The sequence below is a fragment of the Plecotus auritus genome (genome assembly GCF_963455305.1).
Source record: "Plecotus auritus genome assembly, chromosome: 1".
Taxonomy (NCBI): domain Eukaryota; kingdom Metazoa; phylum Chordata; class Mammalia; order Chiroptera; family Vespertilionidae; genus Plecotus; species Plecotus auritus.
Window position 1 is genome coordinate 103,767,806 of NC_137770.1, and position 27,769 is coordinate 103,795,574.

At 38.1% G+C, this 27,769-nt stretch overlaps 1 protein-coding gene across 2 annotated transcripts in view; it reads right to left on the bottom strand.

Moving 5' to 3' along the window:
• Positions 1–246: 246 nt before the first annotated feature.
• RAB18 (RAB18, member RAS oncogene family) overlaps positions 247–27,769 on the bottom strand; it is a 36,866-nt gene continuing 9,343 nt past the window's right edge. The window contains exons 3-7 of one of the 2 annotated variants that reach the window (XM_080666221.1): positions 23,167–23,228; positions 7,984–8,056; positions 4,279–4,397; positions 4,139–4,205; positions 247–2,186 (exon numbers count right to left, since the gene is read on the bottom strand). In XM_080666221.1, the coding sequence (XP_080522347.1) occupies positions 2,014–2,186; positions 4,139–4,205; positions 4,279–4,397; positions 7,984–8,056; positions 23,167–23,228 (494 nt within the window). In that variant the 3' untranslated portion in view covers positions 247–2,013. The remainder of the gene's footprint in view (positions 2,187–4,138; positions 4,206–4,278; positions 4,398–7,983; positions 8,057–23,166; positions 23,229–27,769) is intronic. The other variant, XM_080666222.1, reaches the window with a different exon arrangement.

The window sequence follows — 27,769 nt, forward strand, 5'->3', positions numbered from 1 at the left end:
CTGCATAAAGTACTTTAAAACTACTTCAAATGCTTGGAAAATAAAAATTAACAAATTCCTTTCAGTGGCTAATTTTAGATATTACAACTACTTCACTTAGAAAACTTCCACTATGAAACAATAAGCTTGCAACAAAATAATAAAGGGAAAGCCACAGACTACCATAGAACTTGAATAACTATATTCAGAGGTTCTTCAGCTGACGAGAGTAATAGGTAAATGGATAATACTTCCTGAACAAATACATCTAGGGAAAGCAGGCTATATTTATTCAAAAACTATAAAAGGTTACAATATAAATGAAACAAAATTAGTTTTTAAAAGTTAAGTGACTCATGAATCCAAATTCTGACCAATTCAAGGCAATAATACAATGTACAGAATTATTATATAGCCCAAAGGAGCAAAAAGCAATAAACAGAAATGCCTTATCAATACAGATACTACATGAATATACAAATCTACAGTTTTAACATAACAAACAAATCCTAAGTACATGTGTTGGCTACCTTTTTCCAAATTAAAGTAGTAAATGTTTTATACTTGGTAGAAACGTACATACTGTACACAACTTTTAATCACAGGTAATGAGGTCTAACAAGTGTGAATAAAGTGGAATATAAGGTTTTATGTGGAGGTGGACATTTCAGGAAAAAACCAACTTCAAGTAAATCTATTATCACATATATTGCAAAGATGACCACAAAAATGTTTATCCTTTGCAACTGCATACAGAGAACAAAATGCCCAGAAATTAGTATCAGAATTGTACTGTGAAGGGTATTAGAGTGACTGACTTATCTGAAAAGACAAATTACTTATTTGGGGGCTTAAATAGCAGAGGTCAATGTGAATTAAATAACATGAGTAAAAGAAAACATACAATGTACAATAGCTAGAGGTTAGAAAACTGAATATCGTGGGAAAGATTTATTAGTCTGTACAAGTTGGTTTTAATAAAATATTGACTTGTTACAATAAATTACCAAGATTTTCATTGCAACACTAATTTCACACACACATCAAAATCTGGAAACAATATGTCTTTCTCAAATTGTCATTTAGTGTTTTTTTATCCCAACCCTCAAAATACAGACATAGGTTTTTGAATATCAACAAGCCATTTATGGAAGTCATTAGATACAGCTATTCATAAACATTACACAGCTACAATGGAGGTACCTGGACAAACACCACCAACATTTATAGAAAAAGGTGTTGGTTTCAAAGTATAAGTACTAACATGAGTCACATAAACACAGTATTCGTGTCTTTCCGAAACCAAAATGGGGAAAACCTTATTGCCATTCTGCCAAACACCCACTAAAAATGCTGCACTAAGGGTCTTGAATCCAATGTACATATCACAGAATTAAAACTCCAGTTAAGCAACTGAGCTACTCATTGAAATTAAAAAGTAAGATCAAACTTCTTTAACATATCAATGCTATTTTAGAAGCATCATCAGAACAGAGATTTAATTATAAATTGGCCTGGACTGCATCCTATAAAGAGAATTTTGCTTAGTACCAAAAGATAATCTGTCAGCAAACATCCTAGGGAAAGCTGTGGAATCATGCTCTTTGTTATTCTTGAAGAAACTCACCAGGTTGGATACCTATAATCTCTCGGCAGTTCTAGGAGTTCTACATACCAATTAATTCAGTAATTGATAGGAGTATTTAAGCAAAAAGAAGACCAAAAGTAGACCTTGTTCTCACATATATTAGATAGGTGGATTTTTAAAAATCACATGATAAATGTAAATCATAAAATCAAGTGTACTTATAAAGGTACACCAATTTTATGTTACATAAAAAACTGTAGGCTGCAAACTGTGCATGCTTACCATAACATTTTACCTGGGAAAGCCAATGAGTGAGATTTCTTGCAAATACTTATGCCATGATACAAAACAAATATGTGCAAACTGCAAGGTCCCTAAAATAGCAGTTAAAGAGTTTATATACAGAAAGGTGTCACTATCTGATCAAATATGGCATTTCCCAGAGTCTATAACACAGAACAATATCCTCCACAGGCTCCTCCATGGCCTTCTTCCCTGTGTGACAGTTTGACTCCTTTACTCTGGTTCTCACTTTCCCACAGTCCAGGCGTCTGAATGATCTTTTCAACAAGTTCCTCAAAGGCACACTGTACACCATCACAGGTTTTTGCACTTGCCTCTGAAATTCAAGGGAAAATGTCATAGTATATTCCTTCTGATCATACACCTATGTTTTTATGGGAAACTATTATGGTATATAGATTAGCCTACAATATGTAAAGACCCAAATCAATAATTTCCCCCCACAGGTTTAATATTAGTGAATTTCCTGAAAGTCTCAGTGCCTGTCAGCTTTACCATTAACACATCTCCCAGATTAACTAACTACCACCTGCCAAAAGCTGCAGTCAAAGCCACCAGCTTCATTCATCTGGGCTATTGTACTGTAAGAGAATAACTAGCCTCTTGCTTCTGCTTTCATGGTCCATTTTCTATACAAATGGGTCCTTTTTAAAAAGAGTATCAGATCACAGCACTATTCCCTTGCTTTCCACCACACTTAGAATTAAAATCTATTTCTTTACCATATCCAGTGAGGTCCAACATGACCTTTTTAAATCCCAGTTCCCATTATCACCAACCTTTCCCCAACACACACTGCTCCAGCCACAGCTTTCTTCCTGTTTCTTAAATACACTAAACTGGTTTCTACCTACCTCAGGAAATATCTGCTATTCTCTCAGCCTGAAATGCTCTCCCTCTAGGTCTTCATATGAGTGATTCTTGCTTAAATGTAATGTCATTGCTTTACAGAACTCTGCCTAATCAGTTCCCACACCGGTCATCCTCTCTTTCCTTACAATGTTTTATTTCTTTCAGAGGATTATTTACTTATTTAACTATTTCCTATACTAGAACATAAGCTCCATGAAAACAGGGAGTTCATTCTATTTACTATTATATCCTCAGTGGCCAATCAATATTTATTAAATAAACGAATAAATATTGAAATGAAGGACACCCAGCAAGTAAGCAGAAGAGGGAGTATGCAGTTCCTTTCTAAAACTCCCTATACCTTCCACTTACAGCACCCTGCTTCTACCTATATATGATGTGCTCCCATATTAATTTATTGATTCCTAGTCCATTCTAACACTATGGACTAAATTAGTAATTCCTAAAGCTGACTTCACATTAGAATCAACTAGGGTGTTTTTTTTATATATTGCCTTCTAGGCCTTCTTTCAAACCCATGATAAGGCCCAGGGGCCTAGAATTTTGAAAAGCTCTGCAGGTGCTTCTGATATAGGCGGTCCACTTTTCTAGATGAGGGGGTCAGCAAACTTTTTTTGTAAAGGGCCAGATAGTAAATATTTTAGGCTTTGTAGACCATATGGTTTCTATTGTAACTGAACTCTGCCATGAATCCAAAAGCAGCCATAGACAATATGTAGGTAACAGAGGGTGGCTGTATTCCAATACAAATGATGGGGCCAAATTTGGCCCCTATTGTAGTTTGCCAAACCCTGCTCTACCATGCTTCTGAAATATTAATGTGCATGCAAATCACATGAAGATTTTATTAAACTGAAGATTCTAATTCAGAAAATCTGGTTATAGCTTGGGATGAAGCATTTCTAGCAACCTCCCAGGTGGTGCCACTGTTGCCAGCACATGAACCAGCAAGGTACAACTTTAGCACTGGGAGCATGGCTTTATTGAATGGCATTACATCCTGAGAGGAATAATTTGACTGGGTTCTGTATGACTTTATATAATGAGATCCTATTTTTTAATTATAGAAGGAAAAATAAAGAATCTGATTCTATACTTAGATTTTATAGCATGAGACAACTATGAACTAAATACATCTATCTATAATAATAAAAGCGTAATATGCTAATTAGACTGGACAACCTTCCAGATGAAGCCGGGGGTGCAAGGGAAGCCCAGGTCCCGGGTGCCAGAGGGAAGCCAGTGCTGGCAGCTGGGAGAAGGAAGGCCTACACTTGCATGAATTTCGTGCATCGGGCCTCTAGTATCATTTATAATTCATAGAGAAAAATTTAACAGAAATTCCATTTTTAAATTGCTCAGTAACAATTAAATGATAAATATTCACACACCTACCTATAAATAACATGGAATGCTTTCGTGCAAATTTCAGGCCTTCATTTCTATCAACTTCACGATTTTCCTAAAAAATAGATGCAAAGATTTTAAAAAACTACCAAGACACAGAGAAAAATGCCAAGTGTCTAACTTCTTACCTTATCAATTTTATTTCCAACTAGCATGTTTACTATGTCATTTCTTGTGCAGTATGTCTCCAATTCATTTAACCAATTATCCAGCTTAACAAAGGTGTCTCTTCGTGTGACATCATAAACTGAAGTAAAAAGAGTCATTTATTAAATAAGCATTTAAAAATAAGAGCAATGATAACATTTGTTTGATATGAAAATAGGAACTAACATTACTATATAGGAAAATCTGTTTTTTTAAGTCTTTGATGCTTAACAATCAGTATCTACTAATCCAAAAGAAGAAACAAGTACATGAAAAAATACAAACACATTTCAATTTTATTAACACACTGTAAGAGAAATTAGTTATAACCTGTGTGATAACTGAAAATTAATTTAAGCAAAACAACTGCTGCCCCATTCATAATAATAAGAAAATGAAATCTGTACAAAAACAAAGTGTTTTGGCTCAAATCTGTGGCAAAATATCAAAAATTTTACATGAATTTAAATATCTATGACCCTGTTAATTTGTTTCTTACAAAGACCAGAATTTGAAAACCCAAGTAAAATTAGTACATGGGATCCTGATTGTCTTCCTCTGTTATCACTTTCACATTATTCTGAATTATAGTAAGTAAAGTGCTTTATTAATTTACAGTATTTTCTAAACTTAGGAGATGCTAAAACCAAAACAATAAGACTCACTGTCAAATTAATAGAAGTAAAACCAAAGCCTCACAAGTCACAACATGAAAGAATTCTCCCTACAACTGGTCAATATTCATTTTTTTACATATATTTCTTTATTGATTTCAGAGAGTAAGGGAGAAGGAGAAAGAGATAGAAACATCAATGATGAGAGAGAATCATTGATTGACTGCCTCCTGCACACCCCTCACTGGGGATCGAGCCCGCAACCTGGGCATGTGCCCTTGGCCGGAATCGAACCTGGGACCCTTCAGTCCACAGGCTGACATTCTATCCACTGAGCCAAGCCAGCCAGGGCTGGTCAATATTCATTTTAAACCATTTCCCAGGAGCATTAAAAACACTTTTAATGCAAGCCTGCAAGATAGAGCAACAAGCACTATCAGCAAGCCTGCAAGATAGAGCAGCATCTGAGGTGTAGGTGTAGGTTCTGCTGCTCCAGAGCCTGGCCTCCAAACCTCCCAGCCCAGGATAGCATCTGTCAGCTCTGGCCTGGCTCTATCACAGGAATGTCGTTGATCATTATGAAAATCCCAGAAATGTGGAGTCTTTTGACAAGACATCTAAAAATGTTGGAGGAGCTGTAGGGGCTCCAGCATGTGGTGATGTAATGAAATTACAGATTCAAGTGGATGAAAAGGGGAAAATCATGGATGCCAAGTATAAAACATTTGGCTATGGTTCTGCAACTGCCTCCAGCTCGTTGGCCACTGAACAGCTGAAAAGGAAGACAGTGAAGGAAGCCTTGACCATCAAAAACACAAATATCATCAAGGAACTCTGCTTTCTCCCTGTGGAACTGCACTGTACCACACTGGCTGAAGATACAATCAAGGTCACCCTGGTTAATTACAAACTGAAATAAGAATCCAAGAAAGGCAAGGTGGAGAAGAAAGAGCCCTTGGCAAAGCTTCCAGCAGGACACATCAGCTGCTAGCCCACCAGTCATGCAGTAAGCATTGATTTCAAAAGCCCCTCGCACACTATAATAAAAGAGCTATGAGATACCCACGATACCCACATTTGTGGCTCTACTGCAAGCAAAATACAGTTTAGTGGTTCTGAATCCTGTGGTTTCTTTCAGCCCACTTTTATCACTTTAACCCAATTTGTGTATATTTTGTATTGTGTGTAGGGCCTTAAAACTGAAATCAGTAAGTCTCAAGTTTTGATAGTACATGAAATGCACAAAAATTTATTTTACCTGAATCTACTTTGGGGAACACTACCAATAGAACTCCTTAGTATGGTTATTTGATAGAACTAAGTATAATACATAAAACAGATATGCATATATCTATACTAATAAAAGGGTAATATGCTAATTAGACCGAGTAGACCGGACATCTTCCGGATGTCCAACTTCCTTCCATAGTGGCAGGGGCCGAGACAGAGGCGGTTAGGGGAGATCAGGCTGGCATGGGAGCAGTTAGGGGGGTGACCAGGCCAGCAAGCAGAGGCAGTTAGGGGTGATCAGGCAGGCAAGTGAGCAGTTAGGAGCCAGTGGTCCCGGATTGGAGAGGGTGCAGGCAGGCTGGGCTGGGACCATCCCCCCACTGCACTGGGCTTCTAGTATAATAAATAAAAGACTGTAAGCACAAAAAATAAAGGACAAACACTTTTCAATAAGTTACAATGAGAATCTACATTTGGTTTTTAAATTTCGTGTGATTATAAATCAATAGTGTTAAGGGCTTTGAGCTATTTTTTTATGACTAATAAAATGCCACTAACTGAAGATCACTTTCTGGTAATACTCTGAGACCAACTATATGTGGATTAATCCTCAATTATTTCCTTATTAACATGTACTTTTAAGTCTAATAAATTAGTCTGATCTTTATTTTTTAATTGCTTGACAAAGGGTTGAAAATAAATTTTGAAAGTTCTGTTCCCATTGCAATTAGCTAATATTAATAATAGGAAAGGAGCAAAGGGAAGGCCAGACATTATGAACATGGTCATCTGGGCAGCTTCACCAGAAAGCTGCAACTTTACACTTCCCAGGGAACCACCATTCCCCACAGATCACCATGGGAAGGGGTCCAACCAAGGGGAAGATACAGGCAAGCACCCTCCCTACATCAGGGTGATGTGGGGAAGGTGCTTGTCTGTCAGCCTAACCTGGGAACAAAAATAATTGGCCAGAGGGGAGGCAATGCAAGCCCACAAAAATTTGGGAATACATAATACAAAGACAAATAATTATCTCTTTCTTGTGCCTCTGGCTTTGCTCCTGCTTCCTTGCACTCACCCATGTTCCCTCTCTAGTCATGTGGCCCTAGAAGCCACATGGCCCACAGCCATGTGAACCCCACATGCCATGGACTGCAGCTGGGAACACAAGCTAAACTAGCCAGATGCTGGACTGGATTTGCAAATATTGAATGGAGATTCTGGGTATTGGCTTTAACCTAGCATTGCTGAAGATAAGATTGGACTTTTACCATGGCAAGATAGAGGGAGATGAGACCTTGGAAACACAGGGGTTTAATTCCACAGAAATAAAACTTTCCACAAAACTTCATCCTCCCATGGGGAGCTCAGGAAATTCTTATCCCAGAAGCACCCCCATCCTAGCCAGTTTGGCTCAGTGGATAATGGCCTGTGGTCTGAAGGGTCACAGGTTCGATTCCAGGCAAGGGCACATGCCCAGGTTGCAGGCTTGATTCCTAATAGGGAGCGTGCAGGAGGCAGCCGATCAATGATTCTCTCTCATCATTGATGTTTCTGTCTCTCTCTCCCTCTCCCTTCTTCTCTGAAATCAATAAAAATATGTTTTTAAAAAAAGCACCCCAAGAAGCCCACTTCCATGGGCAACAGGTGGAGACACAGGGAGCATCTCACCAATAACCATTTCAATATTCATTAATATTAAATGAAGTTAGCACAATGTCAAGTTACACAAAAGTAGCCCTAGAGAAAAATAAAAACATATTGATCTTCACAGATAAAGAAAATCAGAAATTACTATAATAAACAACATTTTAAAAATAGTATATTAAAGTAAAAACTTACCTAATATAACACCCTGTGCACCTCTATAATAGCTGGGAGTTAATGTTCTGAACCTCTCTTGACCAGCAGTATCCTAAAAGTGACAATCAATTACTATTAAATAAAAACAGTATAAATAGAAGACATTCAAAACACTAAGAGTAGAAAGTAAACAGCATTATTAAAAATATCAATGCACAAGCTGATTTAAAATTTGAAATTTAAATGTGTTCTCTTAATGACAAGTGTTATCCTAATATATAAAAACCCAGTGTCCGTAACATCCAAAACGACCGAAAGCTCAACCGACCGGAAGTCAGTGCTGGGTTGCTGTGGTGACCCAGCACTGACTACCCACCACTGCAGGCGCCGCAACCCAGCACTGACTGCAGATCAGGCCCGAAGACAGGCCTGGAGAGAGAAGCAAGGTCTGATCCATACCCTCCGTGTAGCTGTTGATCAGCCCTTGCCTCTCTCTTTCTCTCGGGCCACCACTGGGGCTGCTGATCAGCCCCACCTACCTAATCAGGCCCATTGATAGGCCCAGAGATGCTGACTGGCATAGAAACCAACCAATCAGGACCAAATCCGGGTGAAGTGCAAGGAGCCAATGGCTGCCTAGGAGGCAGAGCTTTTGATGCTGACTGGCATAGAAACCGACCAATCAGGACCAAATCTGGGTGAAGTGCGAGGAGCCAATGGCTGCCTAGGAGGCGGAGCTTTTGATGCTGACTGGCATAGAAACCAACCAATCAGAACCAAATCTGGGTGAACTGCGAAGGCAGAACCTAAGGTGGGGGCTGAGGAGGGGTTTTAAGAGCAACAGCTGTTTGGTGTAAGGTGTAAGAAAGCAGTTCAATTTTTTAATGACCAGTTTGGCAGTATAGTGCATATGGCTGGCTATCAGTCCAGATATATATATTATGTATTTTTGTCTGCCAAGAGCATCTCCTCCTACTGAAAAAGGCTTTTCTCCCCATTTAAGCAATCCTATCCTATATAATCTACCTATACTAATAAAAGGGTAATATGCTAATTAGACCGGGTCGACCGGCCATCTTCTGGACGTCCAACTTCCTTCCAGACAAAGCCATGGTGGTGGGGGCCAAGGCAGAGGCCATTAGGGGCAATCAGGCCATCCGGGGAGGGCCACTGGGGGCGAGATCAGGTCGGAAGGGGAGGGCAGTTGGGGGCGAGATCAGGCCAGCAGGGGAGGGCAGTTGGGGGCAATCAGGCAGGCAGGCAGAGGGGTTAGGGGTGAACAGGCAGGCAGGCAGAGGGGTTAGGGGTGATCAGGCAGGCAGGCAGAGGGGTTAGGGGCAATCAGACAGGCAGGCAGAGGCAGTTAGGGGTGATCAGGCAGTCAGACAGGTGAGCGGTTAGGAGCCAGAGGTCCCAGATTGCGAGACGGATGTCCCACAGGGATCAAGCCTAAACCGGTGGTCGGACATCCCCCAAGGGGTCCCTAATTGGAGAGGGTGCAGGCTGGGCTGAAGGAACCCCCCCCCCCCCCCGTGCACGAATTTCATGCACCGGGACACTAGTCTATATATATAAAAGCCTAAGCGACCATTATGACTGGATTACCGGAAGACGGGCCGGTAGCTATGATGCGCACTGACCACCAGGGGGCAGATGCTCAATGCAGGAGCTGCTCCCTGGTGATCAGTGTGCTCCCACAACCAACCTCCCGAGGCTGGCCAACCTCCCACGGTCCCTCCCCCCGGCCAGCCTGCCCCGATCAGCCTGATCACCAGCCAGGCCGAGGGACCGCACCCATGCACAAATTCGTGCACCAGGCTTTAGTATTAAATAAAATTAATTCTGACTCATCTCAAAAATGCACCTAAGTAAAGGTGTTCTACCACTTTGGATTTAAGATTTTTATCAGACACAAAACCTATTTCATTGAAAGCTATAGTTCTCAACTCTGGCTGTGCAATGTAATTTCCTGGATAACAGGTTCCAACGTACAAATATTCTAATTTGATTGGTCTAGTCTAGGGACTGAGGGAAGTTTTTAAGACCTTACCAGGTGATTCTAACATAAAATCAAGGTTGAGAACCACTGGTTTAAAGAGAATTACAGGGGTGTCTTATTTTAGGTAAGCAACTTTTAGGTTGGACTTTTTAAAGTGTCTTCTATATATTTTCTTTTAGGAAAATGCATAAAACCAAACCACTCATTTCTGACTCATGCTAGGGGTGATAAACATAAACTGTACACTAGCAGGAAATTAAGATTTCATGAGGAAGGAACCTCATCTGCTTAAACACCAGTTTAACCCCAGTGCCTAGAGAAAGTCCTGCCATTGGATAACTGCTCAACTTCTCTTGGGGGAAAACAAAATGAAAAAACTAATTAACAAGTCTCTACTTCCAGGATGGTTCCTTCTGCCTTCTTTCTACTATCCTTGGACTGTGGCTTCAAGGTACCTAAGATTATGCAAAGCAGAAGTTGGCAATCTGCTGCCTCAGCTCACCATGTGTTTTATTATATAAGGTTTTATTGGAACACAGCCAGGCCCATTTTACTCATATACTTCCATATGATCCACTTTAGAGTTGAACTAAATATTTACTATTCACCCTTTTATGGAAAAGTTTGCACCAGAGAAAACAGGGGTTGGGGGACTGTGTGAAAAGGGTTAGAGGATCAAGAAGTACAAATTGGTAGCCACAAAACTGTCACAGGGACGTAAAGTACAGCATTGGGAATATAATCAATAATATTGTAACTATGTATGGTGCCAGGTGGGTACCAGAAAAAAGCAGGGAACACTATAAAGTTTATGATTGTCTAACTACTATAATGTACAACTGAAACTAATATAAAATAACTAGAGGCCCGGTGCACAGATTCATGCACCATTGGGGTCCCTCGGCATAGCATGTGGGGATTGGGCTGAAACCAGCAGTCCAACGCCGCCTGCCACTGCTGCTCATCCCGGCCCCACTATGCCTGCTGCCAGTGCTGCTCAGTAGGCTCACTGCCACTCCACTGCAGTCTCCGGGCTGCGGCGGCCAGCCGTGAGCCCTACGTCTAGCACCCGTCAGTCAGCTGAGCAGCACTTCCACTGTTGGAGCGCACTGACCATCAGGGGGCAGCTCCTAAGTTGAGCGTCTGCCCCCTGGTGGTCAGTGTGTGTTATAGCGACCAGTTGACCAGTCGTTCGGTTGCTTAGGCTTTTAAATATATATAGACTAGAGGCTCGGTGCACAAATTCATGCACCAGTGGGGTCCCTCGGCCTGGCCTGCGGGATCGGGCCGAAACTGGCTCTCTGACATCCCCCAAGGGGTCCTAGATTGCGAGAGGGTGCAGGCCAGGGACCCCACCGGTGCGTGATCGGGGTGGAGGAGGGATGCAGGAGGTTGGCCAGCTGGGGAGGGACTACAGGAAGGCTCCAGGGTGTGTCTGGCCCGTCTCACTCAGTCCCATTCAACTGGACCCCAGCAGCAAGCTAACCTACTGGTCAGAGCGTCTACCCCCTAGTGGTCATTGCACTTCATAGTGACTGGTCGACCAGTCAACTGTCAGTCCCCTGGTGGTAAGTGCATGTCATAGCAAGCGGTTGAGTGGCCTTAGCATATCATTAGCATATTATACTTTGATTGGCTGAATGGAAGACGAGACGAACGGACACTTAGCACAGTGGTCGGCAAACTCATTAGTCAACAGAGCGGCAAACCGCGGCTCGTGAGCCGCATGTGGCTTGCGAGCCACAGTTTGCCAACCACTGAATTAGCATATTAGGCTTTTATTATATAGGATAATTAATGTAAACTAATTGAAAAATATAATTTAAAAGGTTTATAGTCTGATAATGTAAAGTATCCTGAAAAAAAGGAAAGCTGTATATCAAAAGTCAACTTAGCTACCAGCCCCATGGTTATAAACTCAAATTTAGCTATGGAGCAAACAGAAGTTAGCTCCTTTACATATAAACAGTGCTAATAACCTCCAAGAGGTTTAGAAGGTCGAGAAAAACTTGAAACCAGCAGTGAAAGGCTCCAGCAATAACTAGTTTCTTTCCCTGGCCACAGTAGACAATGCTTTAAGAAAATAACAATAAGGTAAAGAGTGGTTTGAGGTAATTTATAGCCCAGAAGAGAAACTTAGGAAAATAACTTTGAATTAAACCACTCTGCACATTCATTGCTCTGCCACAGATAAACTTACATAAATGTAGAATGCCCTTGGCTTCCAGATTCTCACCACTACAGAAACTGGCCCTCCCATACCCCTGCATTGTTAAAGTAAAAAAGTAACAAAATTAAAATTAAACTTTCTGGCTCTGGCCATTGTGGCTCAGTTGGTTGGAGTGTCATCCCATACACCAAAAGGTCAAAGGTTTGATTCCAAGTTAGGGCACACACTCAGGTTGTGGGTCAGTACAGGAGGCAACCAATGTTTCTCACATTGATGTTTCTCTGTTTCTCCCTCTCCCTTTCTCTCTTTCTAAAATCAGTAAAACAAACATATCCTCGGGTGAGGATTTTTTAAAAAAATTAAACTTTCTAAAGAAATAAATTTATGATAAAAAAATAATTTCTCTTTACAGAAGTTCTCCTTGCTTCTAAGTTTCTTATGTAACCTGCCTCTGATATTTAAAATTATTCAATTTGCATGTTTACTCTCAAAACAATATTGAATTAAAAGCTGCATAAAGTGAAGTGGATTTACTATCTAACACAGTTTATAATATTGACAATGTGATATAGATCAGGGCAAGGACCCAGCATGAAATATTTTTGTCTAAAGACTTTTTGTTATAACAGGAAAAAAGTCATTCAACTTGCATAGTGAAAATATCCACAATTTAATAATTAATTTCTAGAACTAGCAGAAAATCATTTGAATATTAATTTTGTTCCCTTTGGTCTTCATTGAGATCAACTTCAGTAACTGCCTTAATAAAACACAATATAAAAATCAGAACTGCAATTCCTTTAAATTCTGCATGAAGTCCCATGTTTTAAAAATAAAGACTGTAGCAAAAAATGTTTTAGTGTTAAAATATTACACATGATTTTGACACTTTAAATGTGAACATTTAATTAGGTCAGATGTTTGAGTCTTGACATTTTTTATTCACCCTAAAAAATATTTATATAGCCCTAGCTGGTTTGGCTCAGTTAGATAGAGCGTCAGTCTGCGTGCAAACTGAAGGGTCCCAGGCTCAATTTGGGTCAAGGGTACATGCCTGGGTTGAGGGATCGATCCTGAGTAGGAGGCGTGCAGGAGGCAGCTGATCACTGATTCTCTCATCACTGATGTTTCTATCTCTCTCTCCCTCTCCCTTCCTCTCCGAAATCAATAAAAATATATATATTTTAAAAATGTTTATGTAGAGCCCTAGCCAGTTTTGCTCCGTGGATGGAGCGTCGGCTTGTGGACTGAAGGGTCCCAGGTTCGAGGCTCAATCCCCAGTAGAGGGCTTGCAGAAGGCAGCTGATCAATGATTCTCTCTCATCATTGATGTTTCTATCTTTCTCTCCCTCTCTGAAATCAATAAATATATATATTTTTAAAAATGTTTATGTATATATGATAATTTGAGCAAAAAACCCTGTGCCATAGTATTGGATCAGGATTTATAACAACTATATAATTTGTATGTATAAATAGAAGATTTTTTAATGTGTTTGTTTTCAAAACAGAAATATGCATTAAGTGTGAATGATATCTTTGTAAGGAAACACAGCAGGGCTTATTATCTTGATCCTATGATTTTATTTTCTGATGGAAGAAGAGAGAAGAGATTATTGAAAATGAGATGTATAAAGAGCTAGAAAGGATCTAGAAAGGCTAAATAACAGAATGTGGAAAATAGAAGTGAAGAAAGAATATAGAGAAAAATAACCTTAGAGTAGGTCATAATACACATACACCATTTTCAGGAGGCAGTGGGGACAGGGCTATGTTTGATTACTTTATTTGACTGATCCTAGAAGGAGCTTCCAAATGGGAGAGAAACTGATTTTATTTATATAAATAAAACCATAAAGGAATTAGAGGAAACTCTGGATTCATATATTTCTAATACTGAGTGAGAAGGTCTTCCTAATATGACATGACATCCAGATGCCATGAGAAAATAACTGATCTGACCACATAAATACTAAAACTTCGGTATGGCAAGAACAGCTCTCTCCTGACCCCCTCCACTCCCCAGACACACACTCTCACCCTAAACAAGATCTGAAGGTAAATAACAGACTAGAAAAAAACAAATCTATAGCATATAATAGAGTTAGTACTACACACATACAATAACATTAACATATATTCATCTTAAATAAGTTTTAAAGACAAATGACAGTGGGGAAAAAATCAGCATTTGACAAAAGCTAGTATTTTTAATATATAAAGATTTAATCATGAAAAATATGAATGCTAATATAAAATGGGCAAAGTATATAAAAAGAAAATTCATTTAAGATATAATCAATAAATATGAGAGAAAATTCACTAATCAAAAGAAATGCAAGTATAAGAGAAAAATTACTCAGGCAAAAATGAAAAAAAAAAAGTTAACATATAGTACAGAAAACCTGTTTCATAGGTACCAATGTTAAATCTTAACATTCTCTTAAATCAATAATTCTATTTCTAGATATACATCCTAAAGTAAGTGGACAAGGACACACAGATGTATAAATTAGTATGCTCATTAGAGCATTGCTGATATTTATGAAAAATTACTAACACTGTAAATATCTTTCACTAGGGTTGACTAAATTAAGGTATAGGTATATGATGGAATACTGGTAGCCACCTGAACTGATATGTACCTCTATATTCACTGCCAGAGAAAAATGTACAGAATGTAAAGTGTGTGTGTTGCTGCGGGAGGGGGGGGGGGGCAGACAAAAACATGGAGGAAAAAGAAAAAAAAAGTTATAATCCTTTCTTTTGGAAAACTGCATATACATATGTGTAACAGTATGTGCCTGCCTAGGTATTTTAAAAGATATTAGCTAAAATGTAGAAATTGGTTAAAGATTAATTTTCTTCTCTAGTTTTTATTGCTTCAATTATCCCTTTTAGAATGAGCCTGTATTATCCTATCAGTCGGAGAAACTGCTCTTCTTTAAAAACTATTTATGTGCCTATGATAAAGATGTCACTTCAATAATACCTGCCAACCTATTTATTAGAGAGGAACTAGAAAGTAAATTAAAAACAAACAAAAAGCCTCTTATATGAAAGATCTCATGGCAACCATCAACCCTCAGATCCTACTCTGATTTGTACCTTTCACAAAACAGTAGCAGGGGCAGAAAGAGGTGACAAATCAACTATTAAAAGCATATGAAAAATAAGACTTCTACTTTAGTACAGAAATCAGCCAGCATTCTTAAATTGTTAAGTATATTTTTACTACCATCTAATTCAACATTTTTCAAATTGTTTTCTGTAGGCATTACTGTTCTGACTGACATTAAATATATTTTGGGGAAAGGGGCAAATAGGCCACCAATCATGTAAATTATTGTATGTTAGAAAAAAAAACAATAGGACATTAGCCACACTTACACAGTTATTTGATATTTGGGATAAAATGTTTCTTAGGAATAGTGTGTCATTCAAAGAATGCCAGGAAGATGAGATCATAAAATGCATTAATACTTATACAGGCAGTCCTTGGGTTACGTCGGACTAGACATACGTCGTTTTGTGGTTACGTTGCCATCTCCCATTTATTTATATAAAAAAAAGTTCCGTCATTTCGATGTATGTACATATGTGCTTTATGTTTTTTACTAGAGGCCCAATGCATGAAATTCGTGCAAGAGTAGGCCTTCCTTCCCCCAGCTGTCGGCACAGGCTTCCCTCTGGCACCCAGGACCTGTGCTTCCCTCGCAGCCCCGGTTTCGTCCAGTCAAATTAGCGTATTACACTTTTATTATTATAGATTACTTATTTACCACAAGTAAAGATCAGGAATTGTTAACTTTCTTTTAAATTTTTTTACTGTTTCACTTCATATTGCTGTGTATGTGCTCCATGTGAGTGACGTAGGTGCTTATGTAGGTGGGTTCCGACTTACTGCGAAAATCGCGATACGTCACACCGTAGGAACAGATCTCCAACGAAACCCAAGGACCTACTATAGTTTCAATCTGTAACTGATGCCCAGACGGCACTTAAAATTTAACCATCATGTTGACGTCTTAATTTGGTGATTGTTGACCAGTTCTAACATTATTTACAATATGTTACAAATAGTACATGGAGAAATTAGATATGTAAAATACTACATTTCTATAACTTTCATATATAATATCTATTTACTATATTAGCAATCATATTTAAATAGAGAGACAGGCATAAATAGATAGGTAAGTAGGTAGGTATATAGGAGCAAGAGAGAGATAGGCAGACAGACATAGACAATAAACATCTTTATTGTTTCTTTTTTTAAAGTTCTTTATTGTTTAAAGTATTAATATGTCTCCTTTTTCCCCCATTGACCTCTCCCCAGCCACTCCCACCCCTCCAGCACATGCCCTCACACCCCTACTGTCTATGTCCATGGGTTATGCTTATATGCATGCATACAAGTCCTTTGGTTGATCTCTTACCCTCCCTCCCCCAGCCTTCCCTCTGAGGTTAGATGGTCTGTTTGATGCTTCTACGTCTCTGGTGTTTCTGACAATAAAAGCTACCTATTTAAAATGAGGATACTTAAAGGGACCTCTGGGACAACATGAAGGGTAACTATATACGCATCATATGGGTACCAGAAGAATGACAGAGAAAGGGATTGAGAACCTATTTGAAAAAATAATGGCTGAGAACTTTCCTAACCTGGTGAAGGAAAAAGACACACAAGTCCAGGAAGCACAGAGAGCCCAAACAAGATGAACTCAAAGAGACCCACACCAAGACACTTCATAATTAAAATGGCAAAAGGTAAAGACAAAAAGAGAATCTTAAAAGCAGCAAGAAAAAGATAGTTATTACCTATGAGGAGCTCCATTAAGACTGTCAGAAAATTTCTCAACTGAAACATTTCAGGCCAAGAAGGGATCACCATGAAATATTCAAAGTGATGAAAAGCAAGGACCTACAACCAAGACTTCTTTACCTAGCAATACTATCATTTAAAACTGAAGGAGAAATAGAGTTTCCCAAAATAGAAAAAGCTAAAGGAGTTGATTACCACCACACCAGTATTACACAAAATGTTAAAGGGTCTTGTTTAAGAAGGAGAAAAAACAGAAAAAAACAACAACACAGGAACACTGTTATAAAAATAAAATGGCAATAAATATGTCAATAATCATTTTAAATGTAAATGGCTTAAATGCTCCAAAGGACAGAGTAGCTGAATGGATAAGAATATAAGACCCATATATATGCCTTCTACAGAGACCCACCTCAGAACAAAAGATGCACATAGAAAGTAAAGGAATGGAAAAAAAATTCAAGCAAATGGAAATTAAAAAATAGCTGGGCTAGCAATACTTACAGCAGCCAAAATGACTTTAAAGGCTATAACAAGAGTCCAAAATGACTACATAATGATAAACAGAGCAATCAAACAAGAGGATATAGACCTTGTAAAGATTTATGAACCCAACATAGAACACCTAAATACATAAAGTAAATCTTGATGGACACAAAAGGAGAGATCAACAATAATACAGTCATAGTAGGGGATTTCAACACCCCACTGACATCAATGGATAGATCTTCCGGACAGAAAAATCAAGGAAACAGCCACCTCAAATGACACATTACACCAAATGAATTTAATTGATAACTTCAGAGCATTTTACCTCAAAGCAGCAGAATATACATTCTTTTCAAGTGCCATGGAATATTTTCGAAGACAGATGACATGTTAAGACATAATACAAGTCTCAATAAACTTAAGAAGGCTGAAACTCTATAAAGCATTTTCTCTGACCAAATGGTATGAGATTAGAAATCAATCACAAGAAAAAAAAACCCTAAAAAACACACAAACATTTGGAGACCAAATAACATGTTACTAAGCAATAACTAGGTGGTGAATAAGATCAAGGAAGAAATCAAAACATGCCTTGAAACAAATGAAAATGAGAACACAACAACCCAAAAATTTATGATATACAACAAATGTAGTCCTAAGAAGGAAATTCATAGCATTATAGAAAACAAGAAACAAAAAAAAATTCAAATAAACAATCTAACATTACACTTAAAAGTACTAAAAAAAGAACAACGAACAAAACCCAAAGTGAGTATAAGAAAGGAAATAATAAAAATCAGAGCAGAAATAAACAAAATAGAGTCTTAAAAAAAATTCTAAAGATCAATGAAACCAAGAGCTGTTTCTTTGAAAAGATAAACAAGGTTGATAAACTCTTACGCAGACTCATCAAGAAAAAAGGAGAAAGGCCTGACTGATGTGGCTCAGTGGTTGAGTGTTAACCGATAAACCAGGAGGTCACAGTTGGATTCCTGGTTAGGGCACAGGCCTGGGTTGCAGGCTCGATCCCCAGTATGGGGTGTGCAGGAGGCAGCCGATCACAATGCTCTCTCATCGTTGATGTTTCTCTCTCTCTCCCTGTCCCTTCCTCTCTGAAATCAAAATTTTTTAAAAAAAGAGAGAACACAATTAAATAAAATCAGATATGAAAGAGAAGTAACTGACACCATAGAAATTTATAAAAAAAATATTATGAACAAGTATATGCCATCAAATTGGACAATCTGAACAAAATGGATAAATTCCTAGAAACATACAGTCTTTCAAACTGTATCATGATAATCAGAGAATCTGAATAGACAGATTACAACTTAGTGAAACTGAAGCAGCAATCCAAAAATTTCCAACAAACTAAAGTCCTGGACTAGATGGCTTTACAGATGAATTTTACCAAACATTCAAAAAAGAACTAACACTTTTCTTTATCAAACTATTCCAAAAAATTCAAGAGAAGGGAAGACCCACAAGCTCAGTTTACAAGGCCAGCATTACCAAATCCAGATGGAGACAATACAAAAAGAGAAAATTATAGGCCAATATCCCTGATGAACATAGATGCTAAAATCCTCTACAAAATATTAGCACACTGGATCTAGCAATAAATTAAAAAGATCATACACCATGATCAAATGTGATTTATTCTGAGGATACAAAGTTGGTACATTAGCTGCAAATCAATAAACATTATATACCACATAAACAAAATGAAAGATAAAAATCACATGATCATATCAATAGATGCAGAAAAAAGCATTTTATAAAATCCAGCACCTGTTTAGGATAGAAACTCCCAGCCAAGTGGGAACAGAAAGAAGGAACATACCTCAACATAATACAGGCCATATATGACAAACTCACAGACAACATCATATGCAGTGGGAAAAACTAAAAGTGTTTCCCTTAAGATAAGGAACAAGATAGGGATGTCTGCTTTCATCACTCTTATGCAACACTAAAGGCCCAGTGCATGACATTTGTGCACTGGGGGTGAAGGGTGGGGGGTCGGTCCCTCAGCCCCGCCTGCACCCTCTTGCAGTCCAGGATCCCTTGTTCCTTACCACCCACCAGCAGCGGAGGCAGGAGAAGCTTCCACCACCACTGCTGAGCTCGCCAGGCATGAGCCCGGCTTCTGCCTGAGTAGCGCTCCCCCTGTGGAAGCACCCTGACTACCAGGGAGCAGCTCCTGCATTGAGCATCTGCCCCCTGGTGGTCAGTGCATGTCATAGCAACTGGGCATTCTGCAGTTCGGTCAATTTGCATATTAGGGTCTTAATATATAGGATAGTACTGGCAATCAAACAAGAAGAAATAGAAGACGTCCAAATGGAAAAGGAGTAAAATTGTCATTATTTTCAAATGACATGATACTGTATGTAGAGAAGCCTAAACACCCTACCAAAAAAAAACAAAACTAGAACTGACAGATGAATTCAGTAAACTAGCAGGATACAAAATAAATATTCAGAAATCAGTTGTATTTTTATGCACCAATTATAAACTATCAGAAAGAAAAACTAAGAAAAATATTCCATTTACATTGCATAAGAAAACACACTAGAAATAAATTTAATGAAGGGTGTAAAAGACCTGTACTCAAAAAATTATAAGACACTAAAGAAAGCATCTAAAGAAGATACAAATAAGTGAAAGCATATACCATGTTCATGGATAGGAAGAATTAACATCATTAAAATGTCCATGCTGCCCTGGCTGGCTTGGCTTAGTGGACAGAGCATCAGCCTGTGGACTGAAGGGTTTGTTTCCAGTCAAGGGCATGGACTTCAGTTGCAGGCTGCTCCCTGGCCCGGGCCCTAGTTAGGGCATGTGCAGGAGACAACCAATTGATGTGTTTCTCCCACATCGATATTTCTCTCTATCTTTCCATCTCCCTTCCATTCTCCCTAAAAATCAATAGAAAAATATCCTTGGGTGAGGATTGAAGAAAAAAAATGTCCATCCTACCTAAAGCAATCTATAGATTCAACACATTTCTATCAAGATACCAATGGCATATTTCACAGAACTAAAACAAATATACAAAAAAATTTACATGGAACCACAAAAGACCCTGAATAACCACAGTAATCTTGAAAAAGAACAAAGTTGGAAAAATCACGCTACCTGATATCAAACTAAATCACAAAGCCCTAATCAAAACAACATGTTACTGGCATAAAATATAGATCAATGGAACAGAATAGATAGCCCAGAAATAAAACCACTCCTTATGGTTAATTAACATTTGATAAAGGAGGCAAGAATGCAAAGTGGAATAAAGATATGTCTATTCAATACATGGTGTTAAGAAAGTTGGACAAGAGGGCAAGGCTGGGCTGGAAGGGCTCAACGGGGGGGAAAAAGGGTACATATGTAATACTTTCAACAATAAAGATTTTTGAAAAAAGAAAGATGGACAGATACGTGCAAAAAATGAAACTAGACCACCTTCATATACCATACACAAGAATAAATTCAAAATGGATTAAGGACTTAAATGTAAGACTCAAAACTATAAAAATCCTAACAGAAAACATAGGCAGTAAAGTCTCAGACATTTTTCTTAGTAATACTTTTTCTGATATATTTCCTAGGGCAAGTGAAACAAAAGAAAAGCATAAAGAAACTATATCAAACTAAAATGTTTTTTGTACAGCAAAAGAAACCATCAACAAAGTGAAAAGGCAACTTAATGAATGGGAGAAGTTATACAACACCTCCAAAAAATGAACAATACAATTTTTAAAATGGGCAAAAGACCTGAATAGACCTTTCTCCAAAAAAGACATACAGATGGCCAACAGACACATGGAAAGGTACTCAACATCACTAATCATCAGAGAAATGCAAATTAAAACAACAAAGGGATATCACCTCACACCTGTCAGAATGGCTATCATCAATAAATCATTAAACAACTGTTGGCAAGAATGTGGAGAAAAGGGAACCTACATTCCCTGTTGGTGTGAATGCAGATTGGTACAGCCATGGTAGAAAACAGTGTGAAGTTTCCTCAAAAAGTTAAAAATGAAACTGCCTTAAGAGCCAGTGATTCCACTTCTGGGATATATCCAAAGAAACCTGAAACACTAATTCAAAAGAGTATATGCACCTCTATGCTCATTGTAGCATTATTTACAACTAGTGTCCTGGTGCATGGATTTGTGCACATTGAAAGGAGATTAACTAGAAGAAATATTTTAGTATCGTTATTCGCCCTTTCTCTACAATAGAAGGGTCAACCAAATTCACGATCGACAATGACATGCGTGCGATTGGCGCCACCAAGAGCTTTATACATATTGTCCATGTGCAAGTCAAGTTAGCCTTTTACTTATATATAGATAGCTAAGACTCGGAAGCAGCCCATCAGTAGATGAGTGGGGGAAAAAAAGCAGGGGACATTTACACAATGGAATATTACTCAGTCATAAAAAACGACAGCATGAATGGACCTGAAGAGTATTTTACTAAGTGAAAGAGAAAGACAAATACCATATGATTTCACTTATATGTGGAATCTAATGAACAAAATAAACTAGCAAACAAAATAGAAACAAACTCATAGATACAGAAAACATTCTGACAACTGTCATATGAGGAGGTTGTTTGTGTTGGGGGACCAGTCAAAAAGATGAAAATATTAAGAAAAAATAAAAACTTATAGACACAGACAACAACATGGTGATTACCAGAGGAAAAAGGGGGGTGAGAGGAGATATAAGAAGATAAAAAGGGGATAAATGGTGATGGAAAGAGGCTTTATTTTGGGTGGGGAACATACTATACAATATACTGATGATGTATTATAGAATTGTACATCTGAAACCTACATAACATTATTAACCAATGTCATCCCAATAAATTCAGTAAAAATTTTTTAAAAATAAAGAATTCAGCATTACCATGAAGAAGGTTTTTCAGCAGAGCAATGTGGATCAGAATGGTTTGGTGCACAGGAAAATGAAAAAAAGAGCCAGTATGTAAAAACTGGGCATCAGTATAAAAAATAAACCCAGCCCTGGCCAGTGTGGCTCAATTGGTTGGAGCATCATCCTGTTCACTGAAAGCTTGCCAGTTTGACTCCTGGTCAGGACACATACCTAGGTGGCAGGTTCGGTCCCCAGTAGGGGCGACTATGGGTGGCAACTGACCAATATTTCTCTCATACATCAATGCTTCTCTCTCTCTCTCTCTCCCTCCCCTCCTCTCCCCCTCCCCGTATCTCTAGATCAACAAAACATGTCTTTAGATAAAAAGAAAGAGAAAAGAAAGATGGAGAGACATAAACAAACCCAAAGTTGGTAAATTCTAATTTTATAAATATTTATACTAACAAACATGAAAAATTATTTTTTCTAAATATGACTCCAATCCCCTTCACCCCAGTAACTATCTTTAATGTTATGTTAGCTCAGTCTAAGCTGCCTTTTTAGAACTTTAAAGAAATACATTCAATAACAATGATTCTGACAGGCAAGATGGTTTTTTAATACTTTGCTCTGTTTTTCGATATTCAGAAGGGACTATATATTTTAAAATTTTAAGTAAAATAAGTCTCTACCTAGTTACCCAATTATAACTATTTATTGCTTATCTTTAATCAACATATTTCCCAAAAGTTATATAATACAAGACCTCAATAACACTACATACATCAATATCTGCTTCTTTAAAAAGTACAGTTTAATATTCATAGAAATACAGTTTAAAAACTCTTACCCATATTGCAAGTTTAGCCTTATTTCCATCCACTGAAATTGTTTTCACCTTAAAGTCAACACCTTGAAAAAAATAAAAATTTTGGTAAGAATCCCAGTAAAATGTATTTTTAAAATAAATTACCTATAAAAAGTCACTTTATCAAATGCCCTAATTTATACCCCAAGTCCTTAGAGTTATGGATGTAAAGATAAAAGAAAAGTATCAGCAAATTTCAGCACCTTACTATTTAGTCAGGATGAATGAAAACCAGATGCTTGAAAAATTCAAACACTCACCTACCTTTACTTCTTGAAAAAATAAAAATGTTATTGAAAAAATAAAATTCAATGTAAGGTGGGCATTAAATATGCACATTAATAGTCAAGAGTTAGAATATTCATGGTGCTAATGTAGAAAAGACTATCTATGGCTGACTGCGGAGCCGGGCAATTTTCAGAAGCTCCCAAAGCATCTATCTACACACTTATTAAGAGCACTGTTCACAGCTGACCAACCCCTTAACTTGGATTCTGACTGTAGGCAACTTAGATGACTGGTAAAAATATAAAAGAGCCATTCACTCCTTGTCTTGTAAATTCTTTTTTTGTTTTTATCCTATAAAACAGTATTAGCTTTATATAACCTTATCAATGATCACTTGCTACTGCACAATTTCCAAGAGACAATTTACACACCAAAACATTCGTGCCCAACCCATTAAGAATCTTCATACATAAAATTTATCTGGAATAAAAAAAGATCCTGAATAGCTGCAGCAATCCCGAGAAAGAAGAACGAAGTAGGAGGGATCTCAATACCAGATATCAAGCTGTATTACAAAGCCGATGTTTTCAAAACTGCCTGGTACTGGCACAAGAACAGACATATAGATCAATGGAATAGAATAGAGAACCCAGAAATCAACCCAAACCTTTATGCTCAATTAATATTTGACAAAGGAGGCAAGACATACAATGGAGTCAAGACAGTCTCTTCAATAAATGATGTTGGGAAAATTGGACAGATACATGCAAAAAAAAAATGAAACTAGACCACCAACTTACACCATACACAAAAATAAACTCAAAATGGATAAAGGACTTAAACATAAGACGGGAAACCATAAAAATATCAGAGGCATCCACAGGCAGCAAAATATCAGACATATGGCGAAGCAATTTCTTCACCGATAAAGCTCCTAGGGCAATGGAACTAAGGAGAAAATAAACAAATAGGACTACATCAAAATAAAAAGCTTTTGCACAGCAAAAGAAACCATCAACAAAACAACAAGAAAGCCCACTGCATGGGAGACCATATTTGCCAATGTTATTACCAGTAAGGGTTTAATCTCCAAAATTTACAGGGAACTCATAGAACTTAACAAAAGGAAAATAAACAATCCAATAAAAAAATGGGCAACGGCCCTAACCGATTTGGCTCAGTGGATAGAGCGTCGGCCTGCGGACTGAAGGGTCCTGCGTTCGATTCCAGTCAAGGGCATGTACCTTGGCTGCGGGCACATCCCTGGTAGGGGGTGTGCAGGAGGCAGCTGATCAATGTTTCTCTCTCATCGATGTTTCTAACTCTCTATCCTTCTCCCTTCCTCTCTGTAAAAAATCAATCAAATATATTTTTTTAAAAAAATGGGCAACGGACCTAAATACTTTTCAAAAGAAGACATAAGGAAGGCTAAGAGACATATGAAAACATGCTCAAAGTCACTAATCATCCAAGAGATGCAAATCAAAATGACAGTGTGGTACCATCTCACACCTGTCAGAATGGCTATCATCAACAAATCAACAAACGACAGGTGCCGGCGAGGATGCGGAGAAAAAGACACCCTCGTGCGCTGCTGGTGGGAATGCAGACTGGTGCAGCCACTGTAGAGAACAGCATGGAGTTTCCTCAAAAAACTAAAAATGGAACTCCCATTTGACCTAGTGATTCCACTTCTAATAATATATCCCAAGAAACTAGAAACACCAATTAGAAAGGATATATTGCACCCCTATGTTCATAGAGGCACAATTCACCATAGCTAAGATTTGGAAATAGCCTAAGTGCCCATCAGCAGATGAGTGGATTAAAAAACTGTGGTACATCTACTCAATGGAATACTACACTGCGGTAAAAAAGAAGGAATTTTTACCATTTGCAACAGCATGGATGGAACTGGAGAGCATTATGCTAAGCGAAATAAGCCAGTCAGAGAAAGATAAATATCACATGATCTCACTCATTTATGGAATATAATGAACAACATAAACTGATGAACAAAAACAGATCCAAATACAGAGTAGTATCAATCAGACCATCAAACCTCAGAGGAAAGGTAGGGGAGGGTGAGGGTAAGGGGGCGAGATCAACCAAAGGACTTGTATGCATGCATGTAAGCCTAACCAATGGACACAGACACCAGTGGGGTGAGGATATGAGTTGGGGGGGGAGCAATGGAGCGATAAGGACACATATGTAATATCTTAATCAATAAAGGGGAAAAAATTAAAAAAAGAATCTTCATACGTACAAGAGGGATGCTTAAAGTTCTGTAAAAACATATTCATATTAATTTATGTAACGAGAAGAGCTTCACAAGAAGTCACATGAGATTTTACTACAGCAACCCCAAAAAACCTCTTCCTTTTCAGGAAAAGGAATGTCACATGCCATCTGGTTTAAATGAACAGTAACTATCCACCTATCTTTAAAGAGGATCAAAAATAATACGCTCTCTACCCAACTGGCCAGAGGGAAAATATTAGTTCAAGAGGCTTGGGAAAAAACTTTCAAAAGATCTTATTTGCTTGTCACAATTAATTCAGAAAGCCACAGCTAAGATGAACAGCACTATCATATACTAAATGCTTAATAGAACACCTGTCACCAATTAAAAAAAAATATTAGTAATTCTTGGATGATTTCCGGTAATTCACTACATATACAAATAAGGTACTAAAAAATGAATTTCAAAATGGGTTCTATGCCAGGTTTTTCTGTGTGCCGAAGATTAAGAAAAAAAAGTTTGGTGTGGAGTTGATAAAGTCACGGCTAGAATGATGTGCAACCATTAGTTAAAGGATAGTGCCAATTACAAACCTTAGTTTCTTTGCAGTCAAAAACAACAAAAAACAAAGAAAAAAATCTCATGTTAAATAATCTGGTATGTACCAGGCTCGAGATTTAAAAAAAAAAGAAATTATGCCACACCATCTACATAAAAAATATGAAATTACTTACATTTTATTCATATCACTTTAAAAAATAAAACAAAACCTAAAAAATCCATATGACAGAAAGGGTTCTGACTTGGGGCAGGTACTAAATGTAGACACTACGGAGAGATAGCCTGTCATACATACTCTACAGTTAAATTCTCAAGGTTTTTCAGAGTGAATAACTTTTGTTTTCCCCCTTAATAACCCCAGACAGAATGATCAGGGGAACGCTGGCCTTTCTGCTAACTACTGGTTAAAAGAAACTCACTGTTCCCAGAATGTTTGTTTTCCTCCTCCTCCAATCTCCTTCCTCTTTTATATTTTCCTGTTTTTGCATGTTTGTGGAAAGCCTAATTCTTTTCTCTGTAATGTGTAATTTGCATGTCGATGATTGTCTCCAAGTTATTCTTCTAACATATTAGATCTGAAAGTTACAGAGAACACACTTCAGGAAACTGCCCACTTAAATCCTACCATCAGCCGAAACTGGTTTGGCTCAGTGGATAGAGCGTCGGCCTGCGGACTGAAGGGTCCCGGATTCGATTCCGGTCAAGGGCACGTACCTTGGTTGCGGACACATCCCCAGTAGGGGGTGTGCAGGAGGCAGCTGATCGATGTTTCTCTCTCATCGATGTTTCTGGCTCTCTACCCCTCTCCCTTCCTCTCTGTAAAATATCAATAAAATATATTTAAAAAAAAAAAAATCCTACCATCAAAGTCAAAAGACACGGTTAGCCTGACAGGGCACCTCATCTGGATTCAGACCCCTCAAGTCCCCCATTCATCTTCCCTTGTCTCCTCTGGTGGTTATCATGTGCTGACATTGAGCTCTTTAGCTCTCATATGCTCAAACTGTTTCTTCATCAAGGCTGGTTCTTCTGTTTCCAAGTAGCTGTTAATTTGTTTTCATTTGTGGCAGCAGTGGAAATCTTTTTGATAAATTTGATTTTGCCAACTTCTAACTAGATTTGATTAAACTGTCTTTCCAACCTCTTCAGGTGGAATAACAAGGAGCTCATAATAGAAGCAGAATTTCTAGGGAAAAAAACTCCCGTGTTTCTCCTCTAGTACAATAATGAATATTTACAGATATGTGCTCTGTAAGAAGCAATTCTCGAACTCTCCAGGGACACCAGCTGGGTGTCCTACAATTCAATCCAGCTCTGATACTACCTAACTGGAATTAGAGTCAGATCCATTCAAAGCAAAGGCTCAGTTCCACAAGACTGCTACACTCATCATTTCAGATGCCAATTGCAAATCCGTTATCTGTGCTTCTGACCAATTGGCTATAAATCAGAGGGTCCCATGATCCCCTCCTTGATTCAATTAATTTGTGATAGTAGCTCACAGAACTCAGGAAAACAGTTTACTTACTAGATTATCATCTATATAAGCTA